At 35.8% G+C, this 19,276-nt stretch overlaps 1 protein-coding gene across 2 annotated transcripts in view; it reads right to left on the reverse strand.

Annotated features, from left to right (window-relative positions):
* Nucleotides 1-19,276, reverse strand: part of PKN2 (protein kinase N2) — a 129,161-nt gene that overhangs the window by 38,285 nt on the left and 71,600 nt on the right. For both annotated transcript variants that reach the window (XM_082832737.1, XM_082832736.1), the window contains 2 exons: nt 2,795-2,980; nt 1,715-1,824 (listed from right to left, as the gene is read on the reverse strand). In XM_082832737.1, coding sequence (XP_082688863.1) covers nt 1,715-1,824; nt 2,795-2,980 — 296 coding nt within the window. The remainder of the gene's footprint in view (nt 1-1,714; nt 1,825-2,794; nt 2,981-19,276) is intronic.

Below are 19,276 nucleotides of genomic sequence, written 5' to 3' on the forward strand. Positions count from 1 at the left end.
TTCCATTACAGCAATTCCTATATATATATCTCTTTCTTTCTATTCCTACTGCCACATTTTACTTCAAGTTCTCTTCACCTTACAGTTGTAGCACTGGAGTAACCTCCTGCCAATTTATATGCCTTTAGTCTCTATTCTCTCAAATTCATTCTTCATACATACCCCAAGATCAATTTTTCCATTATGTCTCTCTCATCCCCACTGCCAACAAGTATAAACACCTTAGCCTAGTATTCAATGTCCTCAATATCTTTTTAACTGAAATCATACACAGTTTCAGACGTAATGGTAAAAAGTCTGCAAATAATCAGACATATACTGAGAAGCCACTGAGGTATAAGTTCCTTAAGGAAATCTGGAGAGATCTTGTTTATACTGTTTGTTGCTAATCTATCACCTGGAAGTGCCTGGAATACAGTATGCATCAAGGAATAAATGAACAAATAATTTCATAATAATTTTTAATGAATTAAATGAATGATCCTAAACTAGAGAATGAATGCCTAGATGAAAGTATTATTCTTTGAAGATCAGTCTGGTTCTCAGACACATGGAGATTAGTTAGTAAATTACTTTAGTAAAAATAGCCAACATTAATTGAGTTCCTACCACTAGCCTAAGATTTTTACATGGATTTAATCCTCACACATTTCAGTGCGGTAGATAGTATTAAAGATAAGGAAACTGGTATACATAAAAAGTTAAGCATTTTGTTCAAGTACATTTAATATTTATGTGTCAGACACAGTATGTGAACCAAGAAAAGCAACGATGAGGGCCTGATTAAGATACTGGCTGTGAGACAGAAAAAAATAAACTGGAAAAAGTATTTTAAAAGTAGAGGCCAGAGCAGTAATTGCCACCTCACATCATCAATAAGCACTGTAAATCTGCTCTCACTAATATATGTAATTTTAATTTTATTTTTTTATATTTGAATTTTATTTTATTTTAGTTTTTTACACAGCAGGTTCTTATTAGTCATCCATTTTATACATATTAGTGTATACATGTCAATCCCGATCTCCCAATTCATTCCACCCCCACCGCCACCCCCATATATGTAATTTTTAAAATGACATATGTACCATCAATCTGAATACTAAATGATAAAAAGCTTAATATCTTTCTTATTTTTTAGATAAAATTATGATTAAGTTTTAATATTTTCTTCCCACACCCCAACGGATAGATTAGAATCTAAATAATAAAGTTATCATCGTGGATTTAAATCTACTGTGGACCAAGTTAACTTCTGCTGGGTTCTACAGCTACAGATTGCATTCTAGCCACTCACATTATTCATGAAAGCCACTGAGATACATGGAGGAATGGTTGTCTGAGCACAATAGCTCACTTCAAATCCAGCTTTGATAATATAACCAACAAGTGGTGAGTCAGAAGAATCACCTTAGTTGTCAGAGAGCACACTATTAAAATAAAAAAAATTTCAATATTAGATGTCACCTGATTGCTGATCTTTCAGGGTAGTACAAAGTATACATTTTCAAATCACTGCACAAATGAAAACTCCTGCAGCAATCTGATAAGGTAGATTTATGTATACCTCATCAGATGAGAAATGTCAAAAATACCTAGGTCCTTCTTATATGCTGTTAAGAATAAAACTTACCAAAGTCTTCTAAAACAAAATTTACATTAAAAATGAATTATAAATATAATGAAAATTCAAGTAAAAAGTTTCTCATCTTACCCTGTCTAGTTCCAGTGTAAACTTCTGGTCCCACGACTGATTGGAAATGGGTTTCCAGCTAGTTTGGCCAACCACAGTATTATCTAGCTTCAAAACTGCACAGACATCATCTGTAATTACAATTTAAAACTTGATTAAATATTTTAAAACCTTTAAAATAGAAATGCCACTGTTTAATATCAACAAAAGTCTTATGATCCTTTGAAAATAAGTTTTTCTTACTCACTATTGAAGCTTTTGAATCTTAAATGGCTAGTTTTATATATACACTCCCACTAGACCCTCCCAAGTTATCCTTTGTGTTTCACAAAAACACAAATAGTAATCGCTATTTCGTTTATATTAAAATGTAACTGAAAGGACTAACAGGTGACCAGTAATTGTTTGTCAGGTGTGTGTGTATATTTATATGTCAATATCAGTCATCCAGTTTCTCTCTCTCTACATTTGCTATTTATTAATGTTGTTACCTTAAACAATTTTTATTTTCACATTTTTCCTAAAGTCTCTCTCTAGATACAGGAAAGCACAGACATACTGTACTAGGCTGAATTGTCACATGCCTTTTCCACCAGTTGTATAATTACATGATAGTTTATGATTACTTTACAGTGTCTCCAAAGTACTTCATAAACCTCTCCCATTTTACTTTACCACCTTTACCCACTGCCCCATTTCAGTTTACTTCTGGGACCCAGTCCTAGTTAAACATGTTTAGTTCAGTGGTTAGCTATCAAAATTTCAACGTTAGTTTAGAGGTGTCATTATACCATTAAAAGAATCAAGATGTGACACAAAGAGTTTGACATAAAGATGTTCAATATTTCATTATTCCCAAAGAATTAATGTTATATGTCATTCAGTTTTCTAACATATTTTCAGCAGGGTAAATTTTGTAGTCTTTTAAATTTTCCTGTCATTATAGCTTTTGATATTTTAAATTTAAATTATGGAAATCATAATTTTAAAGTTTGTTGTCCAACTCTAACTCGTCTCACTCTTCTCTGTCCCCACTGCTCAGCCCTTTGTATAGGTCCTTTAATTTGTTACATGATTGATAAAAAAATCTGATTACTGAACTGGATAAGTCATCGGTTTTTAGGAGATTTCGACTACTTCCACTTTTACTTTTACTCGTTCTGCTCATGAAAGATGATCTGGTTTCACTTGGACTCCAACCAGGTAGTGCAACCGATGCTGCTTTTGACCGTCCAGGGACATTCTCTAGGATATCTTGACAGCCCATTAGACGAACTTCCAAAGTACCTGTAGCATGAACAAATATCAAATAAGAAAACATCAATACTCAACATATAAAATGATGTCGTTGTTACCTATTCAGAAATAGGGGGGAAAAATATCTGCTAAAATAACAAAATCTCTTCTTCCAGAGCATCTTCGAGGTAACTATCATCTTTACTGCTTTATTTAGAGAAACCTATTAAAAATTCTTAATTAATTAAAACAACTATAAAAAATGTATAGAAAGAACAGCACCAGCTGTCGGGCATAGAACAAAACTAGTTACTTAAACTTCCTGTGTATCTGAATATTCATTTCTATAATTCCATGGAAAAATTACAGAATTATGTGGATAAAACATGTGGGAGGGAAACATAAAACTAAATAATATGCCTACTAAAATAAACATAAAGAAATTAGAAACAAGGAAATCCGACAATGTAAATAACAGTTGTGTTTAATAGTTATATAGCTAACACAGGAAAGGACTATAGGGGGTTTTTTTTTTGGCATAAGTAGATGGAGTTCTGTTCTATTTAAGATGTAAAATAACATTATCTTCTCACTTTAATAGTTTAGTTAGTCAAATAATTATGGGCTATAATTATCTAAGCATAAAGTAATTATAATTTCCTTAGGCAAATACAAACTAAAAGTGTTCAAATGAAAATGAGGAACTGTGAGCTTAGGCATCTGGAGATATGGCTTTGTCATCATTTGGGCTAGACTTAGTGTATTAAAATTTTAAATGGTGCCTCAGTATTAAAATTTTAGATACTGCCCATAGTATAGCACTTTAGAAAGAGTATTTCCTGGTAGAAGCTGTCCTATTAAACTTAAATAATTAAAACTTAATTTTTTAATTATTTAAAAGTAACCAAAGGACTCTTTCAACAAAGTAAAAAAGTCTGTATTTAATCTCAACTCAACCAAAAAAAAATAATCAGACAAAAAATATGAAAAAAACAGTGTTAAAGGAAAGGGACATCAGGCAATGAAGAACAGTGATCCCTGAGAGAAGAGTCCTAAGATTGCTTACTACCTTGAGAATATCTAGGACACAGCACAGGGAGGGAGAACTCAGGTGGAGCCAAGTGGACTACCTGAGTTAAGGAGACAGAACTGAGAGTATTGAGGCTGAACTGACTGAGGTGGCGAGATTTCACAGGCAGAGTAAAGGAAAAAATACAGCTGTCCAGAGACAGAATCCCTGAGTTGTGCAGAAGGTTCTCCAGACCAAGTCTTCAGTCTTGCCCCAGGAGTAGAGAATAGTTACCCTTAGACTAAATGATGCTCTAGTCCCACATAACAAATCTTAAAAGCATTACCCAAAAGATCAAACTGTTTCCAAGTAACCTAACTATGACCCAGAACAAAGCTCAAAAATATTTGTAATATTTGTAGGAATACAAAAATACCCAGCACCTAACAAGCTGAAATTCCAAATGTCTGGCATTTAATCAGAGATTATCTGGTATATTTGTTTTCTATTGCTGCATTACCAACTATCACAAATGTAGTGGCTTAAAACAACACCCATTTATTATCTAACAGTTTTGTAGGCCAGAGTTTGAGTGGGCTGGTCTGCATTCTCTGTCAAAGATCTCATAAGGCTGAAATCATTGTGTCTGCCAGGCTAGGCTCTTATCTGGAAGTTCTAAAGAAGAACCTGCTTCTAAGCTCATTCAGGGTATTGGCAGAATCTAGTTTCCTGCAGCTGTAAGAATAGGGATCCTATTTCCTTGCTGGCTGACAGCCAGGGGCTGTTTTCAAGTTCTAGAGTGGACCTGCATCCCTCCTCATGTGACCGCCCCCCCATCTCTATGCCAGCAATGGCACATAAAATCCTTTTTATGATTCATATCTGACTTCCCCTTCTGCCACTGGCCAGAGAAAATTTTCTACTTTTAAGGGGCTCATGTGATTTTATTAAGCCCACCCATATAACTGTCCTTTACGATAACTCAAAGTCAACTGATTAGTAACCTAAATTACATATGCAAAAATCTCCTTTGCCATGTAATGTAATATTATCACAGAAGTGATACCCCATCATATTCATGGGGGAGGGATTCTGGGGGTCATTCTTAATATTCTGTCTATCACACCAGGGAAGCAAAGAAACAGAAAAGTGGGACCCATTAAAAAAATAAAATGAAAACCAATACAAAACTGATATAAATGTTAGGATTAGCACACATTCACACAGTTATTATAAATATATTCCATCTGTTCAAAAAGTTGAACAGGGACACTGAAGAAGTCAGAAAAACACAAAACAAATTTCTAGAGATGAAAATAACATTGAGATTTTTTTTAAAAACCCCAAAACTGGATGGGATTGGTGGCACATTACACATCGCAAAAGTAGAGGCTACTGAACTTGAAGCCAGCACAACAGAAATGATCAAAAATAGAAGACAGAAAGCAAAGATTTGGAGGGCAAAACCCAGCACATATGTGAGCTGTGAGTTTAACTTCTAGTGGCCTAATACATGTGTACTTGAAGTCCCTGATGAAAAGCAAAGAGGATAGGGAACAGAAAATATATTTGAAAAAATAATGACTGAAAAATTGCCTAATGTAGTGAAAACTATAAACCTAAGAAGTATCCAAGAAGTTCAATGAACACCGAGCAAAAGAAAAATAAGTAAATTACACCAAAGCATAACATAATCAAATTTCTCAAAACAAACAATAAGAGAAAGTATTAAAAGCAGCCAGAAAAAATGACATGTACATATAAGATTAGGACAGCAGCAGATTTCTCATTAGCAACAATGAAAGCAAGACAGAGAAGCAATATCTTTAAAGTACTGAGGAAACAAACCATGAACTTAAAATTCTAAGTCTACTGAAAATTTCTTTCAAAAATGAAGCTTTTTCAAATATAAAAATGGATAAAGAACCCATTATCAGCAAATTACCATGTGATCCATCCACACAATTCCTAAGTATTTATCCCAGTGAAGTGAAATCTATGTTTACACAAAAACTATACAGGGATCTTATTAGCAGCTATATTTGAAAAAAGTACAAAATGGAAACAACCCAAGTATCAATCACAGGTGAATGGATAAACTAGTTATGGTATATTCACACAACTGAATACTACCAATAATAAACAGAAAAGAACTACTGATACATGCAACATAGACAAATATCAAAATAATTATTCAGAGTGAAATGGCCAGATTCCCACCCCCAACAAAAAAAAGAGTATGCACTGTATGATTCAATTTATATACAATTCTACAAAGTGAAAACTAATATCTAGTGACAGAAACAAGCCAGTGATTGCCTGGGGACAGGTGTGGGGAAGGAAAGCATGAGAAGAGCAAGAAAGAGAGATTACATAGAGGCACATGAGGATACTTTTGGGGATGATGGATATAATTATCTTGATTGTGGTAATAGTTTCAAGACTTTAAATAGATGACAAAACTTGTCAAATTATACACTTTAAATATGTGCAATAAAACATGTTCTAAAAACTGGATATTGATAATGGTGGCTCAAGTATATGTATTTCCTAAAAATTTAGAACTATACTTAAAATCGGTGAAAATTTATATACTATAGTGTATAAATTATGTCCCAATAAGGATTCTAAACATGAGGGGAAACTTCAATCTTACGTTTGGTTAGGCTATGGAAATCTTATCTTACTGTAAAGTATTAAGGCAGATTAAGTATAACGGAAATCATTTCAATTCTGGTTCAAAAGAAGCAACTTGTGTCTGTGTGTTTTATTTGTTTTTTTGTTGTTGTTAAGGTAGCAAACTTAGTTCATTTCCACTGTAAATGCTCAGATGTAAAAGTCATCCTGGGAAAACTGTAAACATCTGGTTACTACTTCAAACCCCGGTAGCATATAGCTTATTAAAGATTTTAGTAATTTCAATGTATTAGGAGATGACAATGTTCAACACCTGCTTTCATTTGGAATAAAACCTGGAGGGATTTAAGATCTTTATTAAGTATCTAGAAGTTTCTTTCTTTTATGAGGTGACACAATTGCTATTGCATATAACCATGTAAGAAGTGGCTTAAAATTACATTTTTTACTTTTATGACCCATAATATGAAATTTTAAAAACAAGCAAATCCAAAAAATAAATGTTTGTATTCATAAGCAATAGCTAAAATTCCATTAGGACTAAATACTTTTTTATTTCTTTTAACTTTCTGGAAAAACTGTTTTATATCAATTTTACTAATTCAGTATTTCATCTTGGTACAATTAACTTTTCTTTAATTCTGAGGAATCTTCTTTTATAAAAACTAGTAAATGTCTCAAAATTTGGACTAAAAATTAAATTATACTTTATATCAAAGTAATTTGCAAATTTTAGTATTATAATCATACAACCACGAAAGAAACCAGAGTATAAATGAGATAAACCACAAATAATAGCATACAGTAAAAACTCAGGCCAGTAAATACTCCTACTACTTATCTATGCTAACACTTTATCATGTCTAATCCTTTATTAATACCACTACTATTTCTCTTCCTAGTTAACTCCATATTTAGTTTAAGGTCTGGTAGATAAAGGAATTTTAAAAAAAATTTTTTTAAATTTTTAAAGGAATTTAAAAAAAAAATATCTTAAGAATTATAAGATACTTACTTTTAGACTGGTGATTTAAATCACTATGAGTAAAGTTCATTAAGGGAATGAAGAACAAGGAAAGAGAGAACTAAAAAGAGGTTAAAGAGTTGGGAAGAGCAGCCAACCAGAATAGAAAAGGAAAATAATTTCCAGCCATATCAGCTGATTTTCAAAAATGCGGCTTTATTACTTTTCTAAAGTAACAACGATATTTTAACCAATAGATCATTCTGAAATTCTTGAATATTAAAAACATGTTCAGCCCTGAGTGAAACTTGGATGTACAGTCCCTGCCTTATTATCAAATGACATTTACCAAATATCTACTGAGTGTATAAAGTATCTTGTGATAGGGGTTAAGATTACATGTAGGTAGACGACAAGGTCTTCATAGGTCTATATCCCAGTTTTGATTTAAAAAAATAATAGTAAGAAATGGATAATAAGTCAAAGACATTAAATAGGCACTCTGCACTAACCAGATTAATTGTAATAGAAGATTCATGGTAGGAGTTATAGAAGATGTGGCTGGAAACATAAATGCTTTATTTTATTTACTTATTTTTTAATTGGAGTACAGTTGATTTAAAATGTTGTATTAATTTCAGGTGTACAACAAAATGAATCAGCTATACATATACATATATCCACTCTTTTTGGATTCTTTTCCCATATAGGCCATTATAGAGTACTGAGTAGAGTTCCCTGTGCTATACAGTAAGTCCTTATTAGTTATCTATTTTATATATAGTAGTGTGTATATGTCAGTCCCAATCTGCCAATTTATCCCTACTCCCCCTTTCCCCCAGTAACCATAAGTTTGTTTTCTACGTCTGTAACTCTATTTGTTTGGTAGATAAGTTCATTTGTACCCTTTGTTTAGATTCCTCATATAAGCAATATCATGATATTTGTCTTTCTCTGTCTGATTTACTTCACTCAATATGACAATCTCTTGGTCCATCCATGTCACTGCAAATGGCATTACTTCGTTCTTTTTTTATGGCTGAGTAATATTCCACCGTACATATGGACCACATCTTCTTTATCCATTCCTCTGTTGATGGACATTTAGGTTCCTTCCATGTCCTGGCTATTGTAAATAGTGCTGCAGTGAATATTGTGGTGCATGTATCTTTTGAATTATGGTTTTCTCCAGATATATGCCCAGCAGTGGGATTGCTGGATCATATGGTAGCTCTATTTTCAGTTTTTTAAGGAATCTCCATACTGTTTTCCATAGTGGCTGTACCAGTTTACATTCCCACCAACAATGTAGGAGGGTTCCTTTTTCTCCACACCCTCTCCAGCATTAACTGCTTATGGATTTTTTGGATGATGGCCATTCCGACGAGTGTGAGGTGATACCTCATAAGATAAATGCTTTAAATAATAAATATTTAAAATACAATGGAGAATTTAGAACAGAGGTTCCCAAGCTTTCTCGTTTCATAATACCCTAATGTCTCAATTTTTTCATTGTGCTTCTAGTCTGAACAATGTACCTAACAGTTCTGTTTCATAAGATATTGTAACAAATTAATAACTATTTGAAAAATAATACATGTAATTTGAAAGAAAAAAGTAATCTTATTTCATTCTTCAATAACCATGATCACTTCCTAATGAGATGTGTGTATCTATTGGGCACTGTGTAACTTATCAAACTTTGGGATTAGATTTGAAAGTGCCACCCTTATCTTCTATTCCACATTGATTTCCCATAGTATTTATCATTATAGCAGTGAAGGAAAAACCAGGAACACCCAGCTTCATCAATATGTGACATAATCAGAAGGCATGTCATTCAACCTAATGCTGAAACTCCAACTACCTTGAAGCCAGTAGATTAATGATGATGGTAGGAAGTGAAGTAATACTGTGTTTCCCTCAAAAACTTAAAATATCCTGTTGTACCCTCGTGAATTCATTTTGGCATCCCAGGGTACCTCAGATTTAGGAACTCAATTTGGTAACTGCAGATTTAAACTGATCTTAATAGTGGCAACAGCATTGTTCAACTGTAAATTTCTCCTTCAAGGTTGAATGTAAAAGTCTGCCATAATATAAAGCTGATTAATGGTACCCAAAAGTACTAAAATGTGATAGTATGCTATGCAATTCTGAAGAACACTTCCATATCCTCAAAATATTTAATGACGATTGTTTTTAAGGTAAAGCCCTCTCTGACATTCATATTGATAAGATAATTTAAGGATTCCTGGAGAAGAGGGAGGCCTGTGTATCAAAAATATGCCACATTCACATGGGCCATAAAAACCTTTGTAGGTAATGGTAAGAAAATGCTACAGTTGCAAACTCCAAAGGCAGTTTCTCCACAGAAACACAGGAAAACAAACAAATAAAACCGGGAAACTACTTCTAATCAACTTGAACAAAAATCTGGGAAACAAAGGTTTACTGCAACCAAACAAATGCTTGATCAAAAAATGCAATGAATACTTGGTAGGAGAGCTTTCTGGCATTTTACTTTATCTTTGCTTCATCCCTCCTCCCCCCAACCCCTAATGGTTTGGTGATAGTCCTGAAGATAGTAGGCTGCATTCCTGGTACAGGGTCCCAGTGCCAGAGGGAGCAGAGAAGACTTCATACTCAAAGAACTGTGGATGCCTGCTTTGACCTCTCTGAAGGCTCCCTGAAGGACTAACAGAAAGGGTTTATCTTTTTTTCACCTAAGAAATCTCTCAGGACAGAGAAATAGCTAAGTGGAGGGCATTTAAAGGCAAATGAAACAACCACTGAAGCCAGGAGCAAAGGATATCAGTTGTCTATATTGTTTAATAGACATCCTAGAGTCTTGGCGAAAAGCTAGGGAGTAAACTGTTTTAAGGAATAAGAGCTTTGCAATGTTTCCACGTGTTACTGGAAAACTAGAAGGCTAGATGCAAAAGGAGACATCCTCAGAAGAGATCTGAAAAGGCCCTAAGCTCTCACATCTGGCAGATCTTCAAGCTCTGTGCAAGCAAAGGCAGAGTTACAAAATGCCTGGGTGAATGCTGAAGGTATGCCTTGGCACACAAACACAGAATTCAGCTGCAAACATGGCAAATTTTCTTTCTGCTTGCAGGCATTTGGAAGTCCTAGCCACAGCAATCAGAGAAGAAAAAGAAATAAAAGGAATACATATTGGAAAAGAAGTAAAACTGTGACTGTTTGCAGATGACATGATACTATACATAGAAAATCCTAAAGATGCCACCAGAAAACTAGAGCTAATCCATGAATTTGGTAAAGCTGCAGGATACAAAATTAAGGCAAGAAATCTCTTGCATTCCTATACGTTAACAATGAAAGATCAGAAAGAGAAATTATGGAAACAATCCCATTTACCATCACAACAAAAATAATAAAATACCTAGGAATAAACCTACCTAAGGAGGCAAAAGACCTGTACTCGGAAAACTATAAAACACTGATGAAAGAAATTAAAGATGATACAAATAGGTGGAGAGATATACCATGTTTTTGGATTGAAAGAATCAATACTGTGAAAATTATTACACTACCCAGAGCAATCTACAGATTCAATGCAATCCCTATCAAATTACCAAGGGCATTTTCCCCAGAACTAGAACAAACAATTATACAATTTGTATGGAAACACAAAAGACCCCGAATAGCCAAAGCAATCTTGAGAAAGAAAAACGGAGCTGGAGGAATCAGGCTCCCTGACTTCAGCCTATGCTACAAGTATAGTAATCAAGACAGTATGGTACTGGTACAGAAACAGAAATATAGATCAATGGTACAGGATAGAAAATCCAGAGATAAACCCACACACCCATGGTCACCTAATCTATGACAAAGGAAGCAAGACTATACAATGGAGAAAAGACAGTCTCTTCAATAAGTGGTGTTGGGGAAACTGGATAACTACATGTAAAAGAATGAAATTAGAACACTACCTAACACCATACACAAAAATAAACTCAAAATGGATTAAAGACCTAAATGTAAGGCTGGAGACTATAAAACTCTTAGAGGAAAACACAGGAAAAACACTCTTTGAAGTGTTTTGAAGTGTTTGAAACACTCAAATCACAGCAAGATCTTTTCTGACCCACCTCCTAGAGTAATAAAAATAAACAAATGGGACCTAATTAAACTTAAAAGCTTTTGCACAGCAAAGGAAACCATAAACAAGATGAAAAGACAACCCTCAGAATGGGAGAAAATATTTGCAAATGAAGCAACTGACAAAGGATTAATCTCCAAAATATACAAACAGCTCATGCAGCTCAATATCAAGAAAAACAAGCAACGCAATCAAAAAATGGGCAGAGACCTAAATAGACATTTCTCCAAAGAAAACATACAGATGGCCAAGAGGCACATGAATAGATAGATGCTCAACACCACTAATTATTAGAGAAATGCAAGTCAAAATTACAATAAGGTATCACCTCACATTGGTCAGAATGGCCATTATCAAAAAATCTACAAACAATAAATGCTGGAGAGGGTGCGGAGAAAAGGGAACCCTCTTGCATTATTGGCGGGAATGTAAACTGATACAGCCACTATGGAGAACAGCATGGAGGTCCCTTAAAAAACTAAAAATAGAACTACCATATGACCCAGCAATCCCACTACTGGGCATATACCCTGAGAAAACCACAATTCAGAAAGACACATGTACCCCAATGTTCACTGCAGCACTATTTACAATAGCCAGGACACTGAAACAACCTAAATGCCCATCAACAGATGAATGGATAAAGATGTGGTACATATATACAATGGAATATTACTCAGCCATCAAAAGGAACCAAATTGGGTCATTTGTAGAGATGTGGATGGACCCAGAGTCTGTCATACAGAGTAAAGTCAGTCAGAAAGAGAAAAACAAATATCGTATATTAATGCATATATGTGGAACATAGAAAAATGGTACAGATGAATCTATTTCTGCAAGGCAGAAATAGAGATGCAGACATAGAGAATGGACGTGTGGACACAGAGGGGGAAGGGGAAGGTGGGATGAATTGGGAGATGAGGTTTGACATAAATACACTACCATGTGTAAAATAGATAGCTAGTGGGGACCTGCAGTATAGCACAGGAAGCTCAGTTCGGTGCTCTGTGATGACCTAGATGGGTGGGATGGGGGGGAGGGGGGAAGGGAAGTCCAAGAGTGAGCGGATATATGTATACATATAGCTGATTCACTTTGTTTTACAGCAGAAACTAACACAACATTGTAAAGCAATTATACTCCAATTAAAGAAAAAAAAAAAGTCTGTCAAAACACTAGTTGACCACTAACTTAATGGAGACTTCAGTGACCACACATGACAAAAAATACAGTCTTTAGCAAATAAAGTCACTAAACAACTACACCCTGTTTCAAAGAGCAATAAGAAATTATAGAAAAGGGGAGTATCTTCCAGTTACACATTATAATACTCAACATATCCAGCTTTCAATAAAAAATTATGAGGCAAGCACAGAAATAAGAGAGTATGGCCAATTCACAAGAAAAGCAGAAATTCACAGAAACCATCCTTCAGGAAGACATTGGATTTACTAGACAAAGACTCTATACCCACTGTCTTACATATGGTCAAAGCTTATATGTGGTCAAAGACCTAAAAGAAACCAAAAGGAAAAAGACAGAATAGTATTTCAACAAATAGGGAATATTAATAAAGATAGAGAATTTATAAATAAGAACCAAATAGAAATCCTGGAGTTGAAAAGTATGCTAACTGGAATTTTAAAAGTTTACTAGAGATGTTCAACAGCAGATTTGAGCATCCAGAAGAATAAGAAAACTTAAAGATAGTTGAACTGAAGTATCCAGTCTTAGGAACAGAAAGAAAAAAAATGAAGAAAATTCAATGTAATTCTATGTTACTTCAATAATTGGGGAATGAGGGACATTACATGAAGGGAAACATTGATAGGAACTACAGCTGACTTCTCATAATATTGGGTTGGCCAAAAAGTGCCTTCGGTTTTTAAATAAAAATAAAAGACACATTTCACACTTTCACCAAGAACTTTATTGAACAACATATTCACCCTTTTGTTCCACTACCTTCTGCCATTTTTCAGGCAACTTCATAATTCCATCTTCCCAAAATGTTTTATCTTTTTGAGCAAAGAACTGTTCCAGGTACCTTTTACAGTCTTCCAGGGAATTGAAATTTTTTTCCATTAAGAGAATTTTGTGAAGACCTAAATAAATGGAAATATGAAGGTGCAACATCTGGTGAATACAGCAGATGAATCAGAACTTCCCAGCCAAGCTGTAACAGTTTCTGCCTGGTCATCAAAGAAACATGCGGTCTTGCATTATCCTGATGGAAGACCATGGTGTTTTCTGTTGACTAATTCTGGACACTTTTCATCAAGTGCTGCTTTCAGTTGGTCTAACTGGAGCAGTACTTGCTGGAATTAATCATTTAGTTTTCTGGAAGAAGCTCATAATAGAGGACTCCCTTCTAATCCTACCATATATACAACATCACCTTCTTTGGATGAAGACTAGCCTTTGGTGTGGTTGGTAGTGGTTCATTTTGCTTGCCCCATGATGTCTTCTGTTCCACATTATTGTACACATCCACTCTTCATCGCCCATCACAATTTGTTTTAAACATGGAACACTTTCATTACGTTTAAGTAGAGAATTGCAGGCAGAAATATGGTCAAGAAGGGGTTTTTTGTTTAACTTATGTGGAACCCAAACATCAAAGCAATTCACATAACCAAGCTGGTGCAAATGATTGTCAACACTTTATTTGGTTACTTTGAGTATGTTGGGTATCTCCCGTGTGGTATAACGTTGATTCTTCTCAATTAATGTCTCGATTTGATCGCTATCAACTTCAACTGGTCTACCTGACCATGGAGCATCATCCAGTGAGAAATCTCCAGCATGAAATTTTGCAGACCATTTTTGACATGTTTCATCAGTCACAGCACCTTCTCCATACACCGCACTGGCATTTCAGTTGTGTTTTAACCTTTCTTGAAATAATAAAGGATAATATGCCAAAAATGTTGTTTTTTTCTTCCATCTTCAATATTAAAATGGCTACACAAAAATTCACCAATTTTGATAAGTCGTTTTTAAAATGCAGGCTGATAATAACAGCTGTACATACAAGCTAACAAAATTGTTTTGAATGAAGTTAACGACAACTAAGTGCTACTAGAGCCATCTTATGGAAAAAAACAAACAAAACTTTTGGCCAGCCCAATACAAAGAGGAAAGCTAGAAGACAATGAAATCACATTTTTAAAGAGCTGAAAGGAAAAAAAACACCTATAAAGGTTTTCTACCGACAATATTCTTTAAAAATGAAGATGAAATAAACAAGAAAAAAGTGGAAAAATTAGACTCTACCACATCTTCACTACAATAAATGCTAAAAGAAATGGCTAAGGGCTAAAGGAAAATTCTAACAGGAAATCTCAAGTACAACAAGAATAAGTGAAGAATAACAGTAAGGATAAATGAGCCATTAGATATAAAGAACAATGTTTTGTTTTGTTTTTGGAAAAATACTTTGTAACGAAGTAAATTAGAGTTGACCCTTGAATAATGTGGGGGTTAGGGGAACTGACCCTTCTTGCAGTCGAAAATCCACATGTAACTTAACAGTAGGTTCTCCATATCTGTAATCCCATACTCACAGATTCAATTAACCACGGATCATGTATATCCTTAAAGTTCTTAGCTCTTTAAGTAAAAACAACACTAGAAGATGTACAGTGGAACCTTGAACAACATGGGTTTGAACTGTGCAGGTCCACTTATACATGAATTTTTTTTCACTACATACATAACTACAGTACTGTATGATCCACAGCTGGTTGAGTCCACAGACATGGAGGGCTGACTGTGAAGTTATATACAGATTTGTGACTGCACAGAAGGTTGGTGCTCCTAACCCCAGTGTTGTTCAAGGGTCAGCTGCAGATTAAGGCACAGGTAGAAGTAAAATATATTACAATGAGGATAAACAGGGTGAAGTGGAAGAATTTGCAAATATTTCTCCATAAAATTTTTAAACAGATTTGGAAGTAAGAGAGTACACTGTGATCACAGACTGTAATAAGTTCAATATGCATACTTGAATCTCTAAAGTAAGCAATAAACACACCACACACATGCACAGGCGTAATTAAAACACTGTTATGGGACATGAAAAGGAATAATGGAACTATTTGCTTCAAAAACAACTACAAAGAGAAGGAAAGGATGAACAGAGAAAAAGAGTAAATGCAATTCAAACATCAAGAATTGAAGAGTTAAATAAATATCAAAAATAATATTAAAAGGACAGTTTATAAAGGGTACATGGAAACTTTTGAGGGTTGATATGACAAAAGTTATCAAATTGTACATATCAGATACGTGCAGTTTATGTATACAAATAAAGCTGTTAAAAAATATAAGACTAACAACTTCAATTAGATTTTCAGGTTAGATAAAAAGAGACAGCTATATGATGTACATAAAATATATCACTTTAAGTAGAAAAGAACAAACAGGTTGAAAATAAAAGGATGGAAAACTTCATTAGGTTAACCTTAGGCATAAAAAGGATAGTATGGCTCTACTAATATCAGACAAAGTAAACTGTAAGCCTATTTTCAGAGATAAAAGGAAATATTTATAATGATAAGAGTAAGTTGATCAGTAAGACATAAAACTAAATGTGTATGCTACTAATTAAAAACAAGACAAAGCAAAGCAAACAGAAGGTAAAACTCAACAGACTTAAAAATGATTTGCAATCGACCTAACCAATTTGATACCTGGCTTAATATGTTAAGAGACTTCATGAGAACTTCTCTTTGAGCTCTACTAAAGATAGGTTTTGGGAGAGATCTTGGTGTTCATGTTTATGAACAGGCTCATGGGAAGTTGCTGGTGGGAGGACTCCCTGAGTTCTGCTGCTTGTCTCTGCTTCATAATATTTGATATTCATGAAAGCTGATGCTTGTTTCTGTGTTTACATCTGTCTCTGAGCCCCCCTCAAAATGTCTGTACATCAATAAACATTTGTTCTACACAAACAAATAAACAAAAAAAACCAGAGACTAGGCGATTTCTGGGATACCATAAAGACTACAAAAATACACATTATGGGGATCTCAGAAGGAGAGAAGAGAGAAAATGGCAGAAAGAATATGTGAAGAAATGATGGCAGAAAACTTCCCAAATCTGATTAATGACATGAATCTGCACATCAAGAAGCTCAAAGAATTCAAGTAAAAAAACTCAAAAGAAATTACCATTCTGAGATGCATTATAATCAAATTGTGAAAACCAAAGACAAAAGGGAATATTGAAAGCAGCAAGAGAGAAGCAACTCGTCACTTAGAAAGAATCCTCAATAAGTTTAAAAGTTGATTCTTCATCAGACAGCATAAAGGCCTGGAGGGACTGGGAGGAAATTTTTAGAATGCTGAAAGAAAAAAGCTTGTCAACGAATTCTATACATGCAAAACTAACCTTCAAAAATGAAGAAAATAAGCGATTCCCAAAAGTTAAGGGAGCTTATCACTAGTAGACCTTCCTAGAAGAAATGCTAAAACAAGTCAACCAGATTGAAATGACAGGACACTAGACAGTAACTTGAAATCACAGAAAAAATAACACCAGTAAAACTAACTAGGTAAATTAAAAAGCCAGTATTACTATATTTTCAATTTGTAACTTTGTTTCCTGTATGACTTAAAAAACAAATGCATACAACAATGATTATAATCTAATATATAATAATATAATATAAAGGGCACACAATGTATAAAGACATAATCTGTGTCAACAAAAATATAACGATGGGGAGGCACAGCTGTATAGGAGCAGAGCTTTTGTAGGCTACTGTGATAAATTTAGGTTGTTAACTGTAACCATTAGAGTAACCACTAAGAAAGTAATTTAAAAATACACAGAAAAGGGGGAAGAAGTCAAGATGGCATTGTGGGAAGACACAGAGTTAGCGTCTTCCCACAACTAGGGTGCCTGCCAGTCGCTGGTGGGGGACTCTGACCCCCAAGGACATGGGAGGAACCCCAGAGTGAACTGGTAGGACGTAGGGGGACCAAGGGGAGAGAAGAAGTGGAGGCCAGACAAGATCAGCCCTCCTGAGGCCGGGGAGATCAGGAGAGGCAGGCCGGTTCCCCCACCTCCAAAGCCCCATACAGGCAATGTGGGTCCTGGGGGCATAGGAAGGAGGCTGGGGAGATTAGGAGAGGCAGGTGGGAGTGGCACCCTGGGAGGAGTGGGTGAGGGGAGGAGGGCGATTGCCCTGCCCACTGGGGCCCCGGGAGCCTGCTGAGCTCCCAGGCCAATCCCCTGCCCTCAAAGCCCCCTCCAGGTTGCCTGGGTCCTTGGGGGCATAGGAAGGAGGCCAAGGGGAGGAAAGGAAAAGAAGGCAGGAGGTGCCCTTTGGGAGGAGCGGGAGAAGAGGGAGGGCAATTGGCCAGCCCACTCAGGTTTGGGGAGCCTGCTGAACTCCCAGGCCAATCACCTGCCCTCCAGGGCCCCTCCAGGCTATGTGGGTCCTTGGGGGCATAGGAGGGAGGATGGGGGGATCAGGAGAGGCAAGCGGGAGGGGCCCTCCCAGACTCCAGACTGGAGGAGCAGGAGAGGAGAGGGCGTTTGTCCTGCCCACTCGAGCAGGAAGCCTGTTGGGCTCCCCGGTGAGGTGCCCTGACCTCTGAGGCCAGGGGTGGGGGACATACCTGGGCCCCTTCTGTTCCTTGAACCTAAGCTCTACCCCCCACAGCCCCCAGGGCCTTTTCTAGCCCTTTGGGTCCTGAGCATTGGCCCCACCCACTGCCCAAACCTCACCCTTGCCTAGGCCCCACTCTCCACAGCCAAGGCCTCCCACGCCCCCCACCCCTTTTTTTATTTCTTTTCCCTCCTCCTCTTTTTTATGATTGTGGTACTGATGTACCTTCTGGGTGTTGATTCATCTATATTTTTATTTTTACATTCTTTCTAATAACATATCTGTTAGTTTCATAGTCTAATTTTATTTTTTACTTTGTTACTTTTTTTATTTTTTGCCACCCCACACAGCTTGCAGGATCTTGATTTGCGAGCCCAGGGTCGAGTGGAAGCTCCTGCAGTGGGAGCTCTGAGTCCAAACCACTGGACAAACAGAGAACCTCAGACACCAGGGCATATTCATCAGAGTGAGGTCTCATAGAGATCCTCATCTCAACACCAAGACCCGGCTCTACCCAATAGCCTACTCCAGCGTTGGAAGCCTCAGGCCAAATAACCAGTAAGACAGGAACACAATCCCACTAATAATAATAATAAAAAAATGAGATGCCAAAAAAATATGTCACAAATGAAGGAGTAAGGTAAAAACCTACAAGACCAAATAAATTAAGAGAAAATAAGCAACTTACCCGAAAAAGAATTCAGAGTAATGATAGTAAAGATGATCCAGAATCTTAGAAATAGAATGGAGGCATGGATTGAGAAACTACAAGAAATGTTTAACAAAGATCTAGAAGAACTAAACAACAAACACACCGAGATGAATAACACAATAACTGAAATGAAAAATACATTAGAAGGAATCAGTAACAGAATAACGGAGGCAGAAGAACAAATAAGTGAGATGGAAGACAAAACAGTTGAAATAACTACCAAGGAGCAGAATAAAGAAAAAGAAATGAAAAGACTTGAGGACAGTCTCACAGACCT

This window comes from Leucopleurus acutus, assembly GCF_964270905.1.
Source record: "Leucopleurus acutus genome assembly, chromosome: 2".
Taxonomy (NCBI): domain Eukaryota; kingdom Metazoa; phylum Chordata; class Mammalia; order Artiodactyla; family Delphinidae; genus Leucopleurus; species Leucopleurus acutus.